The sequence below is a fragment of the Condylostylus longicornis genome, unplaced genomic scaffold (genome assembly GCF_029603195.1).
Source record: "Condylostylus longicornis isolate FDR11 unplaced genomic scaffold, ASM2960319v2 ptg000017l, whole genome shotgun sequence".
NCBI lineage: Eukaryota > Metazoa > Arthropoda > Insecta > Diptera > Dolichopodidae > Condylostylus > Condylostylus longicornis.
The window spans coordinates 1,484,261-1,511,238 of NW_026577986.1; the positions used below are offsets into that span (position 1 = coordinate 1,484,261).

Sequence of the window (26,978 nt, forward strand, 5' to 3'; positions counted from 1 at the left end):
TGAATCTTTTGTATTCGAAATTTGTTGAAAAAGATATAATCGAAAAAATTACTTTTGATCAAATCCATTTAAATTTTTTCAGGTGTACACATTAGTATTTACTTGTTTATATATATAGTATTTATGTATATTTCTAATATACATATACATGTATGTATACATATGTACATATATATGAAATATTATCAAGATTTAACTAGTTAAAAAATTCGAAAAAAAAATTACAATAAGCAAAGTAATGTAAATTAAAAGAAAAAAAAATGTAAAATTCTAGAATCCTTTACAAATCTGTTATACTTCTTTTTCATATACATATATAAAAATTTCATGATATTCTTAGCTTCATATAAAATTTTATTAAAATTAAATTAATGAAAATTTTTTTTCCTATTTAATTTCAATTATTCAAAAACGTTTTTGAATTTTTGCTTTCAAATAAAATTAGAATATCGAATTAAATTTTAAACAGTGCAGGTTCAGTCTTTCGAAAGATTGATTTTATTTTAATATTAATCAGAAATTTAGTAACTGAGTTCTCAAGTTATTTAATTGTTAAAAAACAGCTCTATATAGATTTAGCGAGATATTATATTTATTCGAATTTTTGTATGTATAGTAGATAATTTTTGGCATAGTTTTGATATTGCCATTATATTATGAATTTTCTAGCTTGAATTATTTGAATTAGTCCATTTACCTATTGGAAGGCATAAATAGTGAACAAGAGCTTTAATTTAACCATTTCTTGCAAGTGTTATCAACATTTTTAAAAGTTAAAAAAAAAAGTTCACATCAGTATTCAATATTAAAATTATTCAGATTTGTATAACAGTTATTTAACTCGATAAGGTACAGAAAAAGCATGCATTAGAAGTGAATTAATTTTATGTAGGTTGTAACAGAACAAAAAAAAAATGCTTTAGAATAAGAATTTCAAATAGCAATTTTCGAAATATGTATCAGATCACTAAGTGATAGTGATATTTATTGTAAAAGTTTCAAAAAGTTATAGATACGCCTGTATGAATTAGTTTGTGTTTACAATATTAATTTCGAATTTATTACTATATTAGCATTATCATTTAGTGATGTGATATTCAGAATAAGCCGTATTATTTTTACATTAAGTCAAAACAGAAAATCCTGTGGAATATTAATTTCACTGGAATAACAGTAGTTAACCGGAATAATTAAATTTAAGGTGGATTAGAGTTTAAATTGTGTTCGTAAACGGAATAATAACACAATGTCAGTAAATTTATCATCGGATTCAACTTATTTTATATTATTTATATAATTGAATGTTATGACAGTGAAGTACTGCCATAACCCCCGTATTTTTGTATAACAGTTTTTCGATAATTTCAATAAAATTTTATTCATTTTTAAATAAGAAATTCTTCGTTTTATAAACTTAAAAAAAAACACTAAATAGTTAGCAAATTAGAATGATTAGTGTACGTACAATTCCAATGATTTGCAATTGTATTTGTATTTAACCATTAAACTTCGTATTCATTTCAATATTAAATATTTTTTGAATGCGTGTGTGTGAGCAATTTTACTTTTCATTTTAAAAATTATTCTTTCAGCAGTGTAAAGTTGACTGTATTTGGGAATTTGTATCTATAGAATGTCTCCAAAAACATGTGTGAAATTATTGCTATATTGCGTTTTCTTTCTACCAATGTAGATAAATATATAGAACTAATACAATAATTTCTTTGTTCAATAATTTTTTTTGTTATACTTTTTCTTTAATTTCGGAAAATTCAAAAACGTGTTCAAGAAAATTACCTTTATAAAAAATATAAAAATAAAAATGTTTATTGTCTTCTTTTTTTTTCATTTTATCCCAGTCAAAATGGGATGATGCTATTAAGTTGGTAAGGAACACTCTATATATACTCTTTTATATAGAGGTGATATAATAAACCATTTAAGATTGAAAATTATTTTATAATAAGGTAAAATGTTCAGTCTCCACTCATAGTATGATATAAAGATAAAGATATATAGTATAAGAAGCATGGAATTCTATGAAAATTTTGAACACACGTGAGTCAAATTATTTTAGATTTTTTTTTCCTTTTATTTTGAAAATTGTTATAAAAACCACAAAATATAATTTAAGGAGGGTTAATATTAAACGAATTTAAGATATTTTATAGCTACACAATAAATATAAAGTGTATGTTTTTGTGTACATATATTGAAGAACCTTTGTGTCTTTTAAATTTTTATTACCTTAATTGAGAATCGAGGATAGAAAAATATCCATTTTCATTTTATTTTAATATTTTTTTTTTACCTTCTATATAGAAAACAGACTCATAGCTATAAGAACATAAGTAGAAGTTCAGTTTATGATGAAAGAAATGTAGAATATGTGATCTTTTATTTTAATCGTTTTTAACTTAAGTATATAAAGTGAAATTATTATGCTTAATAGACAATAAAGGTGAATCAGGTGGATTATACAAAAATTTGTATAAGACAAATTAAAAAAAAAAAGTAAAATGTCTGTATCTGGGCAATATTCCCTAAAAACAATAAAAAAAAAGAAGCAAATTATATTTTAATCTCTAAAGAGCAATGGTGATAAATCAAATAAAATGTCATTGTAATTTTTGTTTCTTTTATGTAAAACAAAAATTGAGAACAAAAAAAAAACGCTGACGGTGTTATAAAGTCCTTAAATATTTTTTATATTTTGAGCTGAACCAATTTAATTCCACTCCATAATAGGGAGAAATAAAAATATAAAAGGGATCCAATTTATTTAATTCCATTTTAAAAGAAAATTGTGCGCCACCAAATCATAGTAATGTCTAAGTAAATAAATTTGGGAACGCAATTATTTTATAAAAAATTATTGTACCCCAGTAATTTTCAATTAAGATTATTAAATTTTTATTGTAAGGAATATAAGAAAATTCAGGAACAATCGTGAAAGCATTACCTAAATGTAAAGAATATCTTTAAAAGGTTGATGAGGTAGTGTTAAACGCATAAACTACCCGTACTTTAAAATAACTAATTACTATAAACGAAGTGCTATATACATGAAGTGGCCTTGTTGTTAAGTAGGTCATATTAAATTTTAGAATATAGTCGCATAATTTTCAAGAAATTTTCTGTTTCAACCATTTTGTCCGTTTTATGGCAAAAAGGAAGAGCTTTAAATATTATAAATAGATTTCTACAATTTTGAATAAATTATAATAGCGTTTGTTTGTACAAAATTTCAAAAATTTACCGCGAATAGTTTTGAGGTATAAGTTAAAATATTTTTTAAAGTTGTGTTGCAATTTCAGAAATCATTTTCTAGATTTAGCGTTTACTATTTTAAACTCTTAATGAAAAAAATTAAGAATTTATGTTAGTCATTTTTTGAGTTATCACTGGGTCAGATCAACAGAGAGATAGAAGATAGATAGTGAAATCTTAGGAACCAAAACTATACTAAAACGCATATTTAAAATATTTAAACTCAAATCATTATTTTAAAGCTTTGCAAACGGAGTACCTAATTAGCGAGCATATTTAATTCTGGTAAAATACATAAAAGAATTTTTGAATTAATTCTGTTAATTAAATTCTTCCTAAAAATTTTTAATCAGGTGTGTCTGGTAGAGATTTATTCGATTTTAATATTCAAAATCTATCATTAATATTTTTCTGAAATATTTTTAATTATTAAACTTTGAATTTGTAACTATAAACTTTTATAAATTTATAACAAAGTTTTCAAAACAAAATTTTCTTACTTTTATAAATTTTTCAAAATTCATTTATGGACAATTTTCAGCACCAAGTTCCTATTTAAACTTTGAAATTATTTTAAAATTTATTTAATAGTTTAAAGTTTTGTAATTAAAAAAAAAAAATTTTAACACCTTGCGAAATAAATGGATAATTTATTCAATACTCTAATGAAATTTTAGTTTTTCCTTTGTTTTTGTAAGGAACTCATTATCCTGTCTACAAACTTTTCTCAGTTTATTTTTTTTTCTTTTAAAAATAATGTTGTAAGATTTCGGTGCAGTTATTTTAATTTTATTATAACTTTTTTTTTTAAAGTTATAGGAGTGAGTTTACAAATTTATTTCTGTAGATTTAAAAGAAAATGAATTTGTGTATACAAGCATTAACAAAAATTTTTTTGTAGATTTCTGACAATGTTGTTAACACTTTTGCATTCGAATTGTTTAATTAATTCTATAGGGAATATAGTTTATTTTGATTTATACTATTTAAGTTTTAACAAAATTTTATTCTACAATATTTTTGGTATTGAAACGTGAAAATTCTTCTTATATGGTGAGTTTCTGCATTTAGCTTAAAATCAAGGCAAAATTGTGATGATGAATCTAGAAATGTTTCAAAAGTTTATAAAAAACAGAATTATTGGAGATTTTTTTCAAATATGTTTCAAAAACAAATCTGATTTTTTGATATTTTAATATGAAAATTAACTCTCGCCTATGAAATTTGGTTCACTGCAGTCTATTCATGCAGTACTATTCAATGTGAAGTCAGCATGTAGGTACTTGACTTTTTAGTTTTCATATGCATATGGATGCGCTATGTTCCAAGTTACACTGTTTAAGTGTTGATGCAGTACTGGATGATTTGAAAAATTAGTTTTTCTAAATAGTGCACCAATACTTGCATCATCGAATTATTTGAGAGTAATAATACAAAATCTCCTGTGGAGAACCCTTATTTCGAATATTAATTCAAAAATTTCTGTAAAATCACTCTAGATTTAGTTTTTTTTTTCTTATACAGACATCCTTGATTGTTTTGCATCTGTTTAAAATTTTCTATATGCCTTTAAAGGATTGAAAATGACATTCTGTTTTCCTTAGAAGTTCTTTTATAAAAAGGAAGAAAAAATCCTTTTTTTTTATTAAAAACAGCAATGTTCTTCAAAAGTTATTGACATCAATGTATTTTCTTTTTGATCCATTAAATTAGGTAATAGAACCATCAGTTAAACAGGAAAACGTGAAATAAGACAATCAGAAAGAGAAAAATTCTTCGGATTTTTCTTTTCTTCATTCTTCCAAAAAGATTGCAATCAATTCTTGATGATAAATTTTTAAATTTTAGTTTATTTTCTTTTATATGTATAAAGAGAATAATAAATATAAGCATATAAATTATCAGGTTTTAGGGCTAAACAGGAAAGAGACATCAATTGTATTTGGGGTTTAAAATGAACGAGATTTTTTTGTAACATGTAGCATGTGAACTAATCAGAATACTGGAAAGATTAATGATTTGTATTGATGGATAGCACAATTTTTTTTATAAAAATTGACTTTATTTATAATTTTTTGTGGCTGGGTTCCTAATACATATTACTTAGTATTATAGCATCATTTATTGAAATGCATAACTAATTTTTTCAACTTGTTACACACTCAGTTGAAATACTTGATTTTTAATTTTAGTTTTTAGTTCCTTTCTTTTCAATAATTAGATCTGGGAGTCCTATTGCGTCAACCAGTTTTTACTTTTGTTTAATCGATTAATGAAAAAATTTGAAATTTTCTATTGTATTAAAAGGTAAATCATTAAAGAATTATACTAATAAAAAAAGTACTTTTCTAAGAGGTTAAAAAGTAAAAGCTAAAGTAAAAACTTGACGCAATAGAGCCCAGGTTTTAATTATGTAACTTCATAATTTAATAATTTGACTTCATAGTATAAGAATAATATTCCCATATATTTCAAAATATTTAAATATATCGTAAACCAAAAGACATTTACATGAATAGTGTGTTCAATAGAAATAATTCTTAGAGCATAGCAAACAAATTGAAGTATCCCCAAGTATTTTTTGTCCGTCTGAACTTATTCCATTATTACCCAGCTTCGAAAATACCATCGAATTTCGGATACCGTGTATATTCACACAAAAAAAAAATTAAAAAAGTAAGACACGTGTAACAGATTTATTGAGTTTATAGAAATTTAACAATATTTTCTCTATATTGGTTTGCAATACGAGTGAATACACACTTTATGTCACTTTTCTCTTCGCAAAAATTAAAAATTTTATTAAATTTAAAATATAAAATTGAGTTCGATTTTATTTTAATTTAAAAAATTGTTTTCAGTACTTTAACCACACACTTAAATAAAGTTTTGGTATAAAACAAATTCAAGGACATCATATTCCCCTAAGGACTCGCTGTAAATGTCAAAACAAAAAAAAATATTTAAAAAATTGTCATTATTATGCATTTTTATTTTCTCTCGTTTATTATGATAAACTTTTCAGCAAACAAACTGAAATTTTTTACTTCCCCTAAATTTATTGGCGGTTATTGCACATATACACTTAATATTAAAATTTTCCACTTGTATCTAAATGCATAATATCGATATTATAAGTATTGTATGCAAATATACATTTTAATATATACATGCTGCATACATATATATTATACGTTATAATAATATTTTAATGACGTGCATATCCTGTCAGTTCCCAATATTATTTATGCATTGAAATTGCATTTTTATAGTTATAGTTCTATTTGAATATTTTAGGAAAGGATGTTAATTACTTTGCAAATTTTATGGTGTTAATAAAAAATTGCATATATGCAAGCTCTTATTTATATACTAATAAGTAATTTTTGAAGTCGTTTATGTTAGGGTATAATTTATATATATTTTATAAATTTATATAGCGAGGTTTTTATGTACCAGGCGTTGGAAACAATTTTTAATCGCCATTCTCAAACGGTAAGAGAATTAAAGAAACGTGCGCTGGTCAGTGATATTGTCGTTGAGATATTAATAAAATTATTTTCTGTTTTTTTCCAAACCCTTTTTAACCCTTGAACTAAAAAGTTCATCGAAAATCAATCGTTTCGATTAGTACGCGTACAAAATGCACAGCAATCAAAATAAAATTTAAAAAATTGCTCTTAATTTTTAATTTTATTACTCAACTAAAACGAGTTACTTGAAATTATTAAATGAGTCGCTCGCTTATCCGAGAGCGATAGGTGTCCGACCCCCTAGTATAGAATGTTATGAAGCCATTATAATTTTAAGAATAGGTATATTTGCGATAATTATATTGTATTTCTTATAAATTTCAATATTAACACTATGTATAAATAATGTAAGTAATTGTAAGTGCTGTAGTATTACAATTTTTTTTCTATACAAGTACAAGTATCTAAAAATATGTGTATTTTATATTTGAAACGGGAATATATGTATAGCAACATACATAGTTATATAAAGACCAAAGAAATAATGTGCACAGTGAATTCATAGGAAACAAAAGAAATATTGTATATAAGAATCCTTAAATTAAGTATTTTTATAAGTAGTTCTGGGACTCCATTAAGTTTCCAATTCAATATGCATACAAAACTTAAAGTTTATCGTCTTATAGTTTCTTATAAATAATAAATAAAAGAAGAAAAATAAAGTTATGAACATAATATGGTCGAATATGACAATACATTTATTATTTCACATAAAGTTTGTATGTGTTATACAAATTGAAAGATAATAATTTGAAAAGATCATGGATATATGAAGAGTATACGAAGAATTTTAGCCACAAGACGACTTCAGGATGGCAAAAGTTTTATTAATTATGTACATAGTAAGTACATGTAGTAATGTCGAGGTTATATTATATTACATGTATGTATTGCATTAGAATATAATTTTAGTTTGAATTATTTATTTTTATTTAAATATTAAGTAGATTTTACATAGGCTCTGTATTTAAATTTTTATTTTAATTACAAAAATTACTGTGAAAATTATGGTACGTAAATTGTAATTTTGAAATTTTTATTTAAAAGGCGTATTGAGTTTCGTGAGCTTATCCTTATTTACTATATCTGTACAGAGAATTCGATTTATAACAAATGGTAAACTTTACTTTCTCTTTAAGAGATTATATTAAACAAAATGGAATAAAGAAAAAACGAGTAGGAAAGTTTTTGTTTCTTAATACAGTTTAGTCCAGACATTACTTATATTATCCTTGAAATATTTTTTAAAATAATCAGTTTTTCACAAAGCATTTGGAATTAAAGAAAATTGCAAGCAACCCTTTTGTTGTTCAGCCTGTTATCGTAAAAATTTAAGAAAGCAAATTCGTTTAGAATAGGCAGGCAATTCTATTTTGATAATAAGCAAAATTAAGTTGTTCTTGTCATTTTCTTTGGAATTCATTCGCTTAAAATATATGTATCTGTGTTTTGTCGAAAATAGCTCTTTAAATTCTTCACTTTTTGAATTTTTTAAATGTTTATAAGTAAGTGTTCTTTAGTTTTATTAAATTAGTATAAGATATTTATTAAAAAACTTTTCCAAAACTAATTCTAATAACCCAAAAGGTATGGCTATATTTATCAAAACTGTTTTTTAAACTTCTTTCACATATTTTCTAAGATCTTAAATATTTACATATTTCTCTATACGATATAGTTTAGTCTACTGTATTCATTTATTATTCAAATTAAGTAGTTGAGTAATTTACACAAAATTAAACAAAATATGGACAAAGTGTGCTAAAGCCTATGAGCAAGGGTTGAACTACATTGTATATTTTGCTCTTTAAGTTTATTGAAAACGAGATTGCGAATTTGTTGTACGGGTTCTGTTAAAGTAAAATATCTTGTATTCTAATCATATTTACCCTATATTTTTCTATTCATTTAGAGCAACAAAACATCATAACAATTAATGAATGTGTAGAAAAAGATTAATATTTGTTGTTGCTGTTTTAAAAATTTTCTATATATATACATTTAATATTCAAATCAATATTAAAATTTTTATTATAAATTCTTCTACAAATAAATATAAAAGATGAACTCTTTAGTATAAAAGATTTTTTTTAAACTCTTATACTTAGCAAAGAAAATAATTTTTAAGAAAATCCATCAAAACGAAAGTTTCACCTAATAAAGTACAAAAACATATCCGTCCCATACCATTTTTATGATTCCTGACTTCTCTTTTATTGTTTGTTTTTTTAATGTTTTTTGTTTTAACTTATTCTAAGACAATAGGAGTATACAATCTACAAGGATTTTTTTTTTAAAATTCATTTATATAATATGTACATATGTACATACATGTATCGCATACACATACGTTTCTCTCATTATTTAGAAAGGAAACAAGAAAATGGAAGTCAATTTCTTATTGTTTTCTACATAGTTATAACAAGTTACACATTGACGGCATTGTTTACATACAATGATTACAAAAAAAAAACTATTGCTTTTAAGGGAAGTAGGGAGCAGAAAAGAAAAAAAAAACTTTAAGAGTTATTGCACCAAAAGTCAACACAATAGGTTGAAAGTGCACTGTAAATACACGCACATTGCATATTGCATACACTGTAAATATTTTTTCTGCAACTGCAGAAGATTTTATTTTGAATGAAGTTGCTTTATTGGTTGATAACTATAAGAAGCTATGTACTCGTAATGCAGAATAAATTGGGAAATCGTTTATATACTGACTTTCTTAAAAAAATTAAAAAGTATGTTTAAAGTTACACGCATTTTTCGATCAAACTACCAAAAAATATATTATTTTCTTCAAAAAACAAATGGGACCCCGATTTAAATAAAATTTTATGTTTAAAACAAAGGATTTTATTAGTACTTACCAATTACGGTAGAAAGGCAGCCTTAACTGGGTTATTCTAATTTTTCGGCAATAGAATAAGTTTACGAATTTAATGTCTTAGGGGATATTGTTTGAACGCTATTTAATTTAAAATTTAATAAAAATTTTTTCTCAATTTTAATAAAAATTTCTATTAAAGAGTTTAAAAATTTTTATTTTTAAATAATCTACAAAGAATTTCAGCAAAATTTATGAAAAGGAAAAACATTATTTTAATTAAATTTATCATAATAGTAATGATGATAATAAAGAACGCGGCAAGAATATTACAATGAAAATTTAAAATACACAAACATAAATACCATCACAGTTCCTTTTTAATTTGGTTATGTTATTCCTGTTTCTTGTGTCACGGACAATAAATAAAAATTTTTATATTCAAAAACTAAATTTTTTTTTTCACTAATACTGTGTATAACACTTTAAATTTTAAATAAAGGAAAAAGTGAAAAAATTTTTGATTATATTTCGTTAAGCTCCCGATTAAGGAAGAAATCGAAACCTATGTTATAAGATTATATTTAGAGATTTTACATACTTATATTTGTGTTGTAATGAAAGTATGACTGTATTTCTAATATTTTAAGAATAATAATGAGCTATAATTACTCGTAAGATGAGCTTCTGAATTGTTGGCAAAACTATTCGAGTTTTACTGAAATGTTAAATATTTTTCTGTGGTTTTCAAATACACAAGGTAAAAAAAGACGTGTGCTTGGGAAAATTATTTCAAATTTAGTTTTTCATGCTACTTTATCTGTTAATTTTTCAGTAATGTTCAAAGATGAATTTACATTTGTAACAAAACTTAAAACCTGATAAACTAGACTTAGACTATTGCCACTTAACCGTAGTTAAAATAAAATAATCGTAATTTTAGCAATCAATTCAATCAAAATTTTCAGTGAATTAGCCTAAAAAAATAATAATACGGGGACTGATGATTTGTTTTTCTAAAAATCAAAACTGTTTTAAATAAAAAATTCTTCTATACATTGCTGTTCAAATCGAGAAAATTACGAATTATAAGTTTAACTCCTTGACTAATGTTTTTTTTCCTCTTGTACATTTTATTTTTATTTTTTTTTATTTTTTATAATACGTGCATATATTTAGAAATAATTTTTTATTTCAATTGCACACAAAAAATTATAAAATAATTTTTTTTACTAAAATTATAAAATTATGCTCTGCAAAAATAAAAATAAAACATTTTATAAAATATAATTTATATGTGATTGGATTAAAAGTATTTTAAAATAATTTTCTTATTATTTTATTTAAAATTTTCAGCTTTTACTTGAGCATTTAGAATGTTTAGTATCACGGCATGAACGTTCCTTACGTATGACTGTTGTTAAAAGGCAAGCGGCAGCTCAAAGTGGTGTTTCTAGTGAAGTTGAAGTATTAAAAGCTTTAAAAAGTTTATTTGAACATCATAAAGCTTTAGATGAAAAGGTAATATAAATTTTAATTAATACTTTTTATACTTATTTTCCTAAATAATTTTATTGTATGTAAATGAGCACCCCATTTTAATTTCTTTGAATATAATAGTTTTATATTTACAAAACTATTGAAATATAGGTAACAATTTTATAATTAAATGTTTCTGTTTTTATTTCTTTGTATAGGTACGAGAACGACTGCGAATTTCATTAGAAAAAAATTCACAGTTAGAAGAGGAATTGAATTCAACCAAAGATGAAGTAAGTGATTTATGTATTTATATATAAATTTAATAATTAACTCTATTAATTTAAAACTGAAAAATTTTTATTTGCTCTTTAACAGTGCTCTAATATTTTATACTTAAAGAACAATTTTACTTGAATAACTCTAATACTTAAAGAAATTATTAATTGGATTAACATAATAACGAAATTTAACACTGTAATTGGTTAATTTATTCTATTAAACTCTGAGAGAAAAATCAGAATTTTTATTAAATTAAATTGCTTTTACAATATGTCTTGAGTATGAATTTTTAAATTTTGTAATATGATCGATTAAAAGGACATTTAGATTTCGCAAAATTTTTAATAAAATCTTAAATATTAATTTCTTGTTGAATTCTCATAGTAAACCAACTTATATTTCATACTAAAAGGGAAAAGAAATTCAAGCAGAAAATAAACTGAAATTAAAATAAGGATAATCTTATCTGACACCAATATTTATCTTACTCTTCTCTTATATTAAAATATAATATTATTATAGTATTACAAGAAAAGTCCTTATTAATATTATAAAATTAAAAGTGTTGTAGATTTTTTTACTTTAAAATATTTAATTGCTTTTTGTCAGTGTTATTCGTTCTTTTATATAAAGCACATTTATACGCTTACATTCGTTTTATGAATATAGTGTGAAAATAGTTATGAATATTTAAAATCATGACTTTCTTTCATTAATGGTAGTAATGTCTGTCAACACAATTTTTTTTCCTTTGGAAAAATTTATTTCACTTAAAACATTTTTATATAAAATATAATAATAAAAAGAATAAAAAATAAACATAATTTGCAATTATATATTTTTATATAATATCCTTTAATAAATTGAAATGTCCTTTTTTATGTGTTTGTTGTTGTTGAATAAAATCCATCAAAAAAAAGAAAGGATATTTGATTTTAATAATATTTTTTTTAACACAATTTTCTCATTATTGTTTTTCTTTATTTTTATAGCTTCAACAATATAAGTCAGGTGCAATACAACATAATAGTAATAGCGATGGTAGTAAAGAAAATGGTGATGGTGATAAGGTAAGAAAAGAATTATTTTATGTGTTTATGATAATGATATTTTTTCATCATTAGCGCATTTTTAAATATTTCTAAAAAAAAATGTGTATTATAGTTTAATTCTATTTGTCTGCTTGTTCATTTGTAACTCTGTTCATTTGTCGTTCTCGACTGTTTTAGACTATTTAAAATACAAATAGAAAATTATACACAAGTTGATGTTAGTGAGGATGTTATATCTCTAGAATAACATTTTCCGGTATCCTCCTTCCCACACCAATTTGTATCATCTTTAAAACAATGAAAATTCAAATTTTTAATGAACATTTGTGTCGGAGCCTTAAACTATTGGTAAACTGTTTAACATCAGGGAGTACTTTTTTCATAATAAAAATTATAAGCAATTATCAGGAAGTCAGATTGAACCTTTACCATTATCTTAACCTAGATTTTTTAGAGCTCTTCTTCTCCCAGATAATAGCACGATTGTGTGTAAATTTTGAACAGTTTGTCAACAATTAAATTTACCAGAACAAAATTTATTTGTAACCCATCTTCCGCCTCTGACAATCATTACACTTCAAAATTTCTATGCTCTTATGTTTTAATTGAACGAATAACCAATGCGTTATGCTTGAATTGTGTTGCATTAGTATAAATTTTTCGAAAATTATTACTCTTATGGTTTCCCCTAAATTTATGCAATATTATATAATTATAAAAGAAAAATTATTCGAATAGGTTGTCTTTATTACGTTGACATTATGTGAATGGAAACTCTTAACTTAAATTGTTAAACGGAAATTATGCTACTTTACAAACCATAATTTTGATGGACCATCTTTTAATTTTTCCTTGTTTATGTATTCTTGTTTTAAATAAACCAAAATGTTGAACGCAAAATAATGATTTTATCAAGTTATGAGACAATTTTTTTTAATATTAATAAAAATTATCATTCTTATTAAAGTAATTGAATTTTTTTTTGCAAAATTTTTTTTATGTTAATTTAAATATTTATTATTTTTATTTTGTAATTCATTTTAACAGAAAAGTGGTATTAATGGTGAAAGTCAGGATTCAATTGATTATGCTGCCAAAACACATGAATTACAAACAATTATTGAGAAACAGGTAAATAAGAATTCATTTTTCAAAATTCATTTTTATAATTTTCGCATTAATTAAGAAAATATTTACATCAAATTTCAATTTAATTATTTTAAATTTTGTTTTAAGTGTTTAATTTTTTTAAATAATGGAGATTGTTAAAATTAAGGGAATTTTATAAAAAATAATTTCGATTAAAATTTCTTATTTAAATAACTACAATTTATAATCCATGAAATTTTATTTTGGCACGAAAGTGATCTTAGTTTATAAAATTAAATCGAATATTCAAAATGTTATATTTGTCGTAATTTTACAAAATTTTATTTTATGCACGAGACTACCTATAAATTTAGTTAATTATAGAGATATATGAAGGATCTCCTGAAGGATCTACAAAATATTTTAGCCTTAGGGCTTTTTTCGTTATTCGTGTAACTTGCAAGAGTAAAACCTTGTTTAATTTTATCGATAATTTTTAGGAGAATTTTAGGGAGCATTGAAATAATAAAGCAAACTATAAGAAATTGTAGTTTGATAATTAGCTAACATTTTACATGGTATATTTTACATAGCTTCTGCAAGTCTATAGAGAAAGAAATATGAATCACGCCATTAAACAACTCTAATTTTTAAATTAATTCGACAAAATAATTTGCCACTTTTAGAGATCAGAGGTATTCATTTATTTTTTCCTCATCTTTATGTTTTTTATCTTTAAGTAATGCAGATTGTTATTATCAGTAATATTTCAAAAAATTCTAGCTTAAATAATTGATTGAAATAACAAGGCATATGTGTCGGTATGTCAAAGGTGTCGTCTGTATGGCTATAGAACATACTGGAATATTAGATTTTGTACGCGGATCTTAGTTTGGAATCTCTTGAATCGATAGATGAAACATATGGATCGATATAGTCATTATATTCTACTCTGAATACCTTTAGAATTTTTTGAATTAGTATACTAAAATCTATACGTTTCATAATATTACTTAATTTTCAAAATTAAAACTCAATTCTGTGGTTATTCAGCATCGTGCGAAACTGAAATCTCTAGTACCTTTTACTAGTATTTAGATAATAGATATGTATACTTGTACTGTTGAGTCTGAATAACCAAAATTCCAAGGAACCGAGATATTTTTTCTGTATTGCTTTAACTTAGACTCAACTGATTGTTATAAATATTTTTAATTTTTTTTTAATTATTAGAGGAAGAACATGCATTTATATACAAAATTATTATTTACAGAATTACATATATTTTCTATTATGTTAAATTTATTAAATAATTTTTGTAATTATCTTAAAAAAAAAATGTCACAGTGGCATTTAAAGAAAAACACAAAATTAGGTACGCAATCAATATTTGAATTAGATGATTTTGCCAATATTAAAAGAAGTATTTTAAAACAACCAGAGAGTGAAAAAATTTTAACACGTTTTAATTATCAATTGAATTCAACAGATCAGGTGAAAAATGTAATTATAATTATGTAAATTATTTTAATGATAATTCAATTTATTTTGTACATAGTACATAATTTTGTGACATAATGTATGCATACAATCTTCTTTTATATTAGAAATTAATGCTAAATATGTATACATGGAATATAAAATATTTTCTTACGGTATTTAATTTCACTCAAAAATTTTTTAATGAATCCAATATTTTTACTGGAAAATATGTTTCGTAGTATGTTCTCTTGGTCAGGGTGTTATTTCGTAGTATGTGCGTCAGAGGAAATTTCATGAGAGGAAGATTTTGATATGCGATATGTACCCTGTTAGAAAGGTCCGTATGTTACTGGTTACATAACCAAATGAATATACCCTATAATATATTAAGATATCAAAGCAATCGATACTCCTTTTCTTTATGAAATACTTATTTGCTTGCAAAATAATTCTATTAATAGAAATTCTAACTTCAAAGCATTATAGACATAAAAATACTGACTTGAAAGTTGATTACATTTTCTTTGTTGTGTTATTTGCAAATTAATACGCGAAGTTAATTTAAATTTCATATAAATATTTCAGTAATTTGCTGTGATTCTGTACTTTATTCAACACTTACTAACTTCTACAAAATTTTGTGAAATATTGCCCCCCGATATTATGCAAAAAATCATAATAATAATCTGTCGTGTTTTTTCGTACTCTAAAGACACTGTCGATTTTCAGAAATCGTCTATTCTATTAAATATTTTTTATACTTTTCACCCACTTTAACCAAGTTAATTTTTGCGTAGCACAATTTTTTTTTTTCATTTCCACTATTGCCGGAGTTAAAATTAACTCGAAATTTATTAATTTCTAATATAATTGAAGATGACTGTAATTATTGCATACTTCTAGAAGGGCTTGAATTGTAAATAATAATTATTAACCTAGAAATACTTCAATTTTCCAATTTGCCCTTTAAAAAACCTAATTAATATTTCCTGAACAAGTATAATATTTTTACCAACTTGTACTATAGAATAAATTTTTCATTATTTACATATTTTGTAATGTACAAATTTCTTTTGCTCCTTTAAGAAAATGCGCTCTCTTTGCTCTTCTATTTTCATATTTATTCCCATCTTAGTAAACAATTCCAAATTGAAATTTACATAAATTTTTAACAAGAAAAAATTATGAAATCATTCTATATAAAATTTAATATTAAAAATTTATGGAAAATTAGATAATCGCTTTCATCACTATAAAATATATTTTAAGTATAAGACAACAAGTATAAAAAGCCAGTTATTATAAAGCCAGTTATTTGCTCTCAATTTGATCTCGTTACAAAATTTAAATAGTAAGAAAAAAACTTTGAGTTTTTCTTTTCATTTAAGTTTATTATTCTTTTAGTTTTCATTTTTCTGATATTATTTTTTTTTTGTTTTGCAAATCCTTTAATTTGTATTCATCATTTTATCCTTTTTATTTTTTATTTCTTTTTATAGTTACCATTCTATTCTTTTATTCATACTTTGTTGTAAAAGCAAAGAAAAAAAAATAAACATAGTTTGCTCTTCTTTTATACTACAGTTTTATTTTCATTGTACTTATATACTAATTTTTTTTATCTTATACAATATTTATATAAGTATGTATGTACATAATTTGTATACATATTTTTTTGATTCCATTTTTTGTTTTTCTTTAAATCTTTAGACTGCTGAATTATCACAATGGCAACGTCGTGTATCCGACTTAAATAATAAAATTAGCGAACTTGAAGAAAATTTAACGAAAGTTCAAAAGGAGTTATCAAAATCACAGGAACAATGCTCGAAATTACAACGTGATTTACGTGAAAATGTTGCACAAAAAGAAGATCAGGTAATTTATATGAAAAATTTTAAATGTATATACATATATATTTAGTATACACATACTCGTATATGTATATTTTTATAATACAAAGTTTAAATGGTTATATAATAAAAATAAATATGAGAAGAATACAATTGTAAATGTTAATATCCATGGTTAAAGCAAAGCTATTATAAAATGAAATTTCTAAACTTTTCTGTTACATTTTACTTAAAAAAGGAATTAAAATTTGTGAAAAAAATGAAAGAAAACGAAAAATTGCTAAGCAGAAACGTATTCATATTAATAATAATGGGAAGAAGTTAAAATTTACAAGTAAGAACCAGCACTCCCTTGACTGTATTAGATCATGTTCAGCTTTAAAATTTAATTTTTTTTTACTAAGAAATTGTGTATTGCAGAAATTGATTATAGTGAGAAATAAGTAATCTTTGATTTTGTAAATTTTATTAAAAATATTTAAATCAAATTGATTCATACGTTCCCTCTTAGCTTAAAGATGCTCTTTAGTCTGATATAACCTTCAGCACAAATAAATCAATAGACATTTGTGACAATAAATCGAGAAAAAATTTGTTTTTTAAATTATTCTAAAATGTATTTGCTGAAAAAAATTACATTTTGTTGGTGTATTGACTGCATTACCATTGACAGTTTTTTTGTTTTTAATAAATAATTTAAAGGAGTTCTAAATTCAACAAAATATTCCCATATGCTAAAATCTCGTGCACGTAATGTTACTGTTTTATTTAAACAAAATGCAAATTGTAATGTGTGTAAAGAACATTTTTTCCACCTCATTAAATTGAGGTAAATAGAACTTTAAATAAATTTTGTATATTAAAAAGTATGTGATGTGTGTGTTTTATTATATTAAAATGCAATATTTGAAGGATTATTGAAAATATATGGCGTTAGTTTTTGTACCCATTTATCATATGGGAATAAAATAACAAAATGAACGATAGTAATTCATGCCATGCCACAATAACACACAAATAAAAACAAAAAAAATAGGTGATGAGCTAAAAATCACTTCCATTTTTTGTTATTTTATCCAATTTTTTTCTGCATATACGTGAAGACATATATATGCATACATATGTATATAAAATAATCTAGAAATTCTTAAGTATATTTTATTTCTGAAAATATAAAATGAAGGTAAAAGTAATTCAAATATTTTTCTGCGACATATACAAATAAAATAAAATTGATTCTATTAGTAAGTAGAAATACTTAAAAAGTATTTTAATGTGCAACAATTGACACTTTTAAAGCTAATATGAATAATTTTTGAAAATTTAACTCGAAAATGTAAATAGATTTTGGAAAATTAAATTTAAAATTTAAGTCTCTTAATGTAAATTTATAAATTTTAATTGAAATTAAAAACGAAAGAGTAACGTACGAAAAGAAAAAGATTCAACTAAAATAACGTATATTTATTATTCTTGAGAACAAATAAAGATTTAAAAAAAAATATTGCTGGAGTCGGAACTACTGCTTTACTATTTTAGTTCTGAGTTTTGTTTTTTGTCGTCCGCATTACATACAATAAGAGTAATGTAAAGGCCTCGGTAACTGAGTTTTTAGTTTGAGATGATTTTATACTTTTCCTCGTAACTACAGAACTAATTGACAAAATTTATTGAAAGTTAATATTTGTGCTCTTTTTATCACCAGAACTAATGGACAAAATTTTCAGAGAATTGGATATAAATAGAATGAAAACCACCTGTAACTTCATTTTTCTTAATTTTATTACATTTTGTATAATTTAAAAGAATTATTCTTTATAGCATTATGCTCAAATATTTGTAAATGATTTTCTTCTCAATTTATGTGCAATATTATTATTCTTTAAACAAAACACACAAATGTATATATATATATATATACATAAATTTATTCAATTTCTAATATAATTTTTAATTTTATAGGAGGAGAGAATAACAACTTTAGAGAAACGATATCTAAATGCTCAAAGAGAATCAACATCATTGCATGATTTGAATGAGAAACTAGAACAAGAACTGCGACATAAAGAAGCTCAATTGAAGGTAAGTTTATACAAAATGGTATGGTACTATAGGTTTTTTTCTATAAAACTGCTCTTTAATTTTGATTTCTGCAATGTCCTTTACAATATTAAACTAAAACTAACAGAACAAAAGAGAAAAAAAAAAGACAGCAAAATTTTCTATTTCAATGTTTTGTTTTTTTTGTGTTCTCTTCTATAATTTTAAGATTATTTTTTTTTTATCTTTCTTTTCTTATTTTTCTTTGCAAAATACTCTTTTTCTATTTTTCGATTTATTTTTTTAAGTTAACAGAGTGTTGCCGATTTACTAAGAATTGTATGAAGAGTATAAGAATAGGATGTGAAGGAAAATTTGTTTTCTAACAAAATGAACCTATTACTTATGAAATTTTTAAAAGCATAAAATTGACAATACTTTTTCATTTACGAAGCACCAAATTTATACAAAAGTTCTAAATGGTTATAAGTTGATTTGTTTTGTAAATTTATTTGGAAAGGTTTTTAGTTACCTATATTTGGAAAGGTATTTAATTTTAATTGCTAAATTAGCTACTTTACTTAAAGTATACTAGACAAATAGAATTTTTAAATTTTTTAAATAAGAATTGATAAATAATTTTCTTTCATTTCTTCGAAATTGAAATGTTTCATTTAATGTTTAATTAAAAAATTTTGTATACGAAAATTGATGATCACATTATTTTATAAAGATTTCAAAAATGTCCCATTGTGTTTTTATTATACTGGTATAAATTGTAAAAACCTGTGGAATAAAATTAATTCAAAAGTAATTCAAAAACAAGAGTACAATTTTTGAAAACCAATGTGTTTTAAGCACCTGCGGCAAAATTGGGTATACTGCGAAAAAACCTTTAAAAAAATCAAAATTTGTTAAAGCTTATTATAGACGGCAACACTCTGCATTCTTTATATAATAATTTATTCCTCTCTGTTTTAAAAACATTATTTCTTTGTCAGGAAGAAACGTGTTTTTTTTTTATTTTTTTTTTTTAGTTTCAAGGATAGTGGAATTTCTATATAATATGCAAATATATAAAACGTGACATACAAAATGCAAATAAAGTGTAAAACTAGCAATGTATACTCTTCTATACTTGAAGTTTTGAAAAAAAACAATATAACGCAAACATTCAAAGCTGCTTTGAGTGAAAGTGTGCAAAAGTAACGAAGTATAAGTAAATTTTAAACATTTGTTTTTTTTTTGTTTAAACTGCAATGTGTAACAACTTAACAGGGTATGTTCTTTGGAATCAAGTATGCATACTATAAAGTAAGCGTTTAATTTACAACAAAATCAAATGGAAAACTAAGAAACTTTATTTGCATTTTGAGTGTCAGTTATTTGAGTGTGATTATTCTCACAAATTTATAATTTTCTTTGTGGTGGTATTATTTAAATTTTGGTTTATAAAATAATATTTTTTTCCTTATTTGTTTTTCATACTAAAATGAAAATTAAATAAAATAAATATTGTGTTTTACTTAACCAATTTTTTTTTTAATTTGTGTAATAAAATAACACTTTTGTTAATTTTTGTTATTGTTATAACAGCAATAAAAAAGGCAAATAATCCTTTTAGTAAAATTAAAAGTAATAAATTGTTAAGAGGAAAAATATTTTAGAATGTATTGGAGGGGGATGGTTTGATTATAAAATCCCCACATGTAATGGTGAATATTTGATGAATGTCCCTTTAATAGTGGATAAGAGTGTCTCCCGCTTTCTTAACGTACCTTTATATTGTACTAAATATGTTATTGTTGTTGCTCCTTTCCCTCTTAAATTGGTTGTTTCGTTGTTTTTGGTGAGATGAATGTGAAATAGCAATTTATAATTTAATTTTTTTTTTGAAATTTTCTAATTAATTATGATTTTTTTTTAATCTTATATAATTTTTAATTATTTTTTCCACGTATCTTCGTGCCAAGGATAATTAATAGTCAATGAGAATGTATAATGAAGATTTAAAGTAAAAAAACAAAAGAACTAACTTTTATGCATAACTAATTTTTTTTTACTTTTTTTGTTTATTTTATTGTGTATGTGTTTATAGTTTTGGTTTTCTTCTGTTTTTTCTGAAATAACGAATAGCGCGCTACTGTTTATCCTCTAATTTTTTTCACTTTTATTATTATTATTTAATAATATTATCCTTTTTATTTTTGATGTCCTTGAATAAATTCTTTGTCGGCAAAAAATCGAGGATGTTTTTTTTCAATCTACTATATATAAGCATTTTTAGAGGAATGTTGCTTTTGCTATGTGAATAAAAAAAATTGTGAGTTTACAACATGCGTTTTTTCTTTGTGTATGAATGTTTCTTTGAAAGTATTTCTTTGTAGCTGTATTATGAGGAATTGAATAATGAATTATGCAAATTCTTGTATATATACAGAGGATGAATAAAACAAGTAGTATAATATTTATTATTTATAATATTATATATTCCGTTATTTTACATAGTTGAAATTTTTTTTTAGTGAATTATAGAACAGTTAAAAAATATTTGAAATTAATTTCAATAATTCGAAACGCTACATCTATAATTATTTTATAATTCAAGAAAGAATATGGAAATAATTTTAAATGTTTTTTTTTTTTCAAGATGCTCCCTGAAATTTTAAAGAAAATTAATTCATTAGTTAAACATTTTTAAATATAAATTAAAATTCATAATAATAAATTCGAAATTCATGAAAAAACTGTTTCTGAAATGGTTTTTTCTCCCCCGTCGCATATTCATTTACTTCATCTTGCGAGTTGCATCGTTGCTAGGATATTATGCTGTTAAAAGTTAATTTGATTAAAAACATGTTGTGTTCTTAACAAATTAATTAATAGACGGATGAACACAACAATTTAATATAATTAACCAATATTATCCTTGTATTAAAATAACAATAATTATTTGTTTTTGATAAGAACATTGTATTTAAATCCACCTACAAGATATTATACTCAGACCTACGAATATTGAAAATTGGTAAGAATTAATAATGGTAAAAAAATAGATACCTAATCATTTTTTCAATAAAAATTATTTTACTAGGTTTTGAGTCCGTATACATAAGAAACGAAAAATAATTGAATTTTTATTGTTTTAAAGTATAACAGAAATATTAAATTATAGATTAGAAAAATAATTCCATTATTTTCTTCTGTTATATGTATAATACTATTCTTTCCATCTCAATGTGAATTTCATTCACTATTTTTTCTATATTAGTGAAATTTAATTTAACCTGTCACATAGTTTGCTGAAATTCTTTTAGAAACAAATTACTAAATTAATTTTGAATGCGGTATAACTTATGATTTTGCATGCTTGCATAACTTATATTGAAGAAAAGTTTTTTCAAAGAATTTACCGGATTATCTTTGAAAATGATGTTATTTTCTAGAGTACTTTCGATTTTCAAAAATATCAATTAACTAAATTTAAAATATAGGTTTTTTTTTTAAACTTTTGAGATTACATTACTGTAAATTTTAAACTTCCATACAAATTGCTCGAGTTCAGGATTTTGATACTCGGGAGAGTTCTAAAAGAAACGCTTTGCATAAGACAGAATAGATCTGTGTAGGATCCCTGCATTGTTACTCTAATTCGCAGCTTTCAAATTTTCGATAAGTTCATATAAGATAATCATGGGAACAATATTTAGAATAAGGTAATTTAAATTTAAGTAGGAATTTCGTTCAACCTTTATTACAATCGGAATTTCAAATTTAGGGATATTTTTTTACACGTCCTTATTTATATTTCGAACAATTTTACAAATTACATTAGAAATATTAAATGCCTAAAATTTCATTCTCTCAACGAAATAAAAGGCAAAAAAAAATTTTTTAATTTTATTTGCTACAAAAACTCAAATATTTTAGAACACTTTTTGGGTAAAACAATTAATTGGCAATCGAAAACCAAAACAAAACAAAAGCAGAAAAAGAATTTTTCTTTTTCTAATTTAATTTTTTTATTCTTAAAATTTTTCATGTTATTGAAAATGTTTATTTTATTTGAATTTTATTCGAAATTCAAAATAAAAAAAAAAATTTTTTTGAAGAATTCAATTTTGGGAAAGTGTTCAAAGCGAAAGAATGAGATAGAAAGTTAACAGAAGTGTAAATACAAATTAAAAAGTAAAAATTGAATATATAAGAATATTTGAATTTGCTTTAATAGAAATTTAGGATTAAAAATGATGAAAATTAATTGAATTTTTAGCTCTTAGCTCTTTTTCCTTTTTCTTTTGTCCATTATCCTTTTATAATCTTAAATGGGATTGATAAATCCTATCGTCATCGTAAATCATGAATTGTTATTATAATTTATTTTGTTGTTTTTGTTCCATTGTATTTATTCAATATTTTAATCCTTTGAAATAATTTCTCTCAAGGGTGTTATTATTAAAAATGAGGGAGAAAATAAAGTAGAAAAAAAACAAAGTTTCCAGTTAATTGAAATTGATTTATATTTGAATTTATAATTGTTTAAAGGGGGAAATAATTACAATTTATATTTTTTTGTTAATTTATCGATGATGATTGAATTTAAATTCGGTGTTTTTCTTTTTAAAATATTTTGTATATAGCTTATTATATATATGCGAAATAAAATTCTTTATTATTATTTCATTAAAGTTTTTATTTATTTAATATTCTACATATATATAGGAGCAAATAATTATGTATGTACTTGCTCATGTATATTATGATTAATAAATTTTCATTCAAAATTATATATGTATGTATAAAAAATCATTCAACTTGAAAATAAAATATACGATTATGTAAGTACTTATGTACCTATGTACATATGTACTCGTATATAAGTATGAATAAGGGAAAACGAAATAAGAATTTTCATTTTATTCTATTTATTTTATATTAACTGTACAAAATTACATATGCGTTATATACAAGCATATGTTATGTATTTCAGTTAATATATGAAAAAAAGGATATCCGATTAAATAATACATGGTCATTGGATATAAAAATGAGAAGGGCAAGCTGGATTATCCTATTTCATATAAGCTGTTCTTTTTTTTTTTTGTAAAATTTTATCTTATTCTCATTTATTTCTACATATATATGTACATATATCTAAATATTCTACGGTTACAAAAATAGATATTCGACAATTTAGAATATGTCATTTCTACAATAAAATGAAAAAAATATAGGAAAATAAAATCGTAAAAAGTTTAACATTGAGCTTACAGCGTGTGTCATTTCATGTTTAAGTTTTTGCTTAATACAAACGTACTCATTTGAATAAAATTTCCAATTAACAGTTTATGATTTGAAAAATAATTCACAGATTTCAATTTCAATTATAAGTATGGAAAAATTTTCTTCACTTCTATAAAATGGTAGGTTCTCTTTAAACCTGGTGTTCACTGCAAAAATTTTCTTACAAATATTTTAAATACCATGTATGTATGTGTACAATTGGTACCTACATTTTTATTTCTCTTATTTTAGTCTTATTCTTATTTTTTTTCGAACCCTGATTTTGATATATTACAAATCATTTTACAATTTCACTAATATCCTGTAAATTGAGATTTTCTACATGATGATTTTCCAACCATTTGTTCTGTTCGTTTGTGTATGTGATTTTTTTGAGGATGTATTCATGAAGAAAATAACATTTGGAATGAAAAAAAAAATTATTCATATATTAAAAATTCTATAGAATTAAGGATTTTTCGGTGTTTTTCCCCTAACAAAAAAATAATTGGAAATAAATAAATTTTTTTAAATAGAATTGCTCTTAAATTTTTGATGAAATTTTAATACATTAAGTACGAGGTTCATTCATATACGAGTATGTACAGAATTGTATGGTATAGAGATGTATGTCAGTGTATGTGTGAATATTCGTTCCTCAGAAATTTCACGTTATAAAATGTTTTTTTTTATTAAACAAAAAAATTCGAAATCAAATTGTAATTTTGATGGTTTTTGGTTTCGTTCACGTTTGTCAATTATGATTATTATCGTGAAAATAAAACAAAACTCACCGCATAATTTGGTTTTTTTCTCTGTGTTATGATTATTTTTTAATTCTTATTTAAAAAGTGTAAAATAACAAATTTTTTTTTTTTTTCAAATTTAATAAAACAAAATTTATAAAAACGAACAAATTATTGATGTTTGAATAGCATGTTTGATTTGAAGAACAACACATTTATAATGTTGTTATACAATGTTTGAGTGATGTTTGAATTCATTTAAAAATTTTTTTTATTTTATTTTTGAAAATTTATATCTAGATAGGAAAATATATCTATTTCTAATTCTCTCCAAAGAAATCAAGTAAGTAATTTTAGCAAGCGAAATTCTTCACTTCATACCAGCATTAATTACCATCATCCAGAACCAGAAAAAAATAAATTTCATTTGATATTTCATATCTTAATCCTTTTTAATTAATAATAACTAATTATACAAGATCACTGTTATTTATTTCGAAGTAAATGTGAACTTTTTTTAATTGGTATTATATAGAGAAAATTATTTCTATATATGGATCCATTGTTTGAAAATTTTCAAAAAAAAATTTTTTTCGATACCTTCCTTATTTGTTTTTGTTATAATAACGTATGTTGAATTTGTTCTGTATCCGATTAATTTTTCTTATAAAAATTTTAATACAATTCGTAAATTCACACGGAATCCGTTATGCTCGTTTAAAAAAAAGAAAATTGTTCCTGTACTTAAAATCTAATAATACTAAAATAAGGCTACTAGTAGCATACGGCTATCGTATATGCCTCAAAGTTTTATTCCAAATTCCAAAGTTTTATTCTAAATGTTTTGTGTAAAAACGTCAATCACATAATTTGTAATGACAAATTTATAATTTTCTGCTACCGCTCTCGGATACCATTCAGGCAAATCGTTCGAAAAACAATTTAATTGGAACTCTATGAATTTCATGAGTTTCAAAATATTATGAAAAAAATTTAATTATTTTCAGATCGCAACTTTTTACCATTGAGTGATTGTTTTTTGTTCAGTTAGTTCGCTTCTCTACAATAATATTTTATATGTTAAACAAATTGCTTTATTGTAAAAATTACAGCATAGAATTTAAATATTTATTTAAAATTTTCAATTTATAAAGCTGAATAAAGTTTTTGGTTTTTTTATTTTGTAATTTTATTTTACGTAATTTAAAGTAAAAAATTTAATTTTATAATTCCTGACAATTTTTTAAAAATAATTTCTAAAGTATTTATGAATTTATTATTTGAAACACTATTGCTTTTTATATTTGAATATAATTTTTAGCTAAACTATATAAATATTGTCTAGATTCTTTATGAGATTCTAGTAAAAAAAAACGCTATTATTATACTCGTACTTACAACATAATTTTCCAAAAAACATAATATCCTTTAATATTTAAGTATGTAAAATATTTTTTTAAATATTTTTTTTTTATGTACATAATTAAAAAAATGTATCATCCACCATTTTGTTGTGTTGTTTTGTCACCAAAAAAAAAAAAAATCCATTATATTTTTCACAGTTACATGAAGAGAAAATCGCGGCAATTCAAGAAAAATTGGAGTTATCTGAACAAAAATTACAGCAACAAGCCAAATTACCTGAAATGGAAGAACAATTAAAGGCCCGTATGGAAGCGTTAACTCAGGTAGGAAATAAGGTAGGCAAGGGAAACCAGAAATGTCAAATAAGATGTTTTTTTTCTCTCTTTTTTTTTCTCGCTCTCTTATATTTTTGACTTTCGAAATCACACACCCACACGCATAATTTGTCTCATCATGTTGTCTCATTTCGCAATGTCAACTTACGTCATCGAACAAAATCAAAATAACAAAAAAAAAAAATCAAATCAAATTTCAACCCATACATATTCAATTAATGACATGATGTATATTTATTTCTGAAATATAATTACGAATATAATAATATACAACAACGTCAAATATACAACATGTATGGATAAAAATAATGTTAACATATGAACAACAACTACAACAAC

General features: G+C 23.4%; 1 protein-coding gene across 13 annotated transcripts in view; it reads left to right on the plus strand.

Annotated features, from left to right (window-relative positions):
* Nucleotides 1-26,978, plus strand: part of LOC129606067 (liprin-alpha-1) — a 116,590-nt gene that overhangs the window by 68,976 nt on the left and 20,636 nt on the right. For 6 of the 13 annotated variants that reach the window (XM_055516137.1, XM_055516142.1, XM_055516139.1 and 3 more), the window contains exons 3-10: nt 10,990-11,154; nt 11,331-11,405; nt 12,387-12,464; nt 13,494-13,577; nt 14,883-15,038; nt 16,728-16,895; nt 18,833-18,952; nt 26,502-26,639. In XM_055516137.1, coding sequence (XP_055372112.1) covers nt 10,990-11,154; nt 11,331-11,405; nt 12,387-12,464; nt 13,494-13,577; nt 14,883-15,038; nt 16,728-16,895; nt 18,833-18,952; nt 26,502-26,639 — 984 coding nt within the window. The remainder of the gene's footprint in view (nt 1-10,989; nt 11,155-11,330; nt 11,406-12,386; nt 12,465-13,493; nt 13,578-14,882; nt 15,039-16,727; nt 16,896-18,832; nt 18,953-26,501; nt 26,640-26,978) is intronic. The other 7 variants (XM_055516144.1, XM_055516147.1, XM_055516148.1 and 4 more) reach the window with 5 other exon arrangements.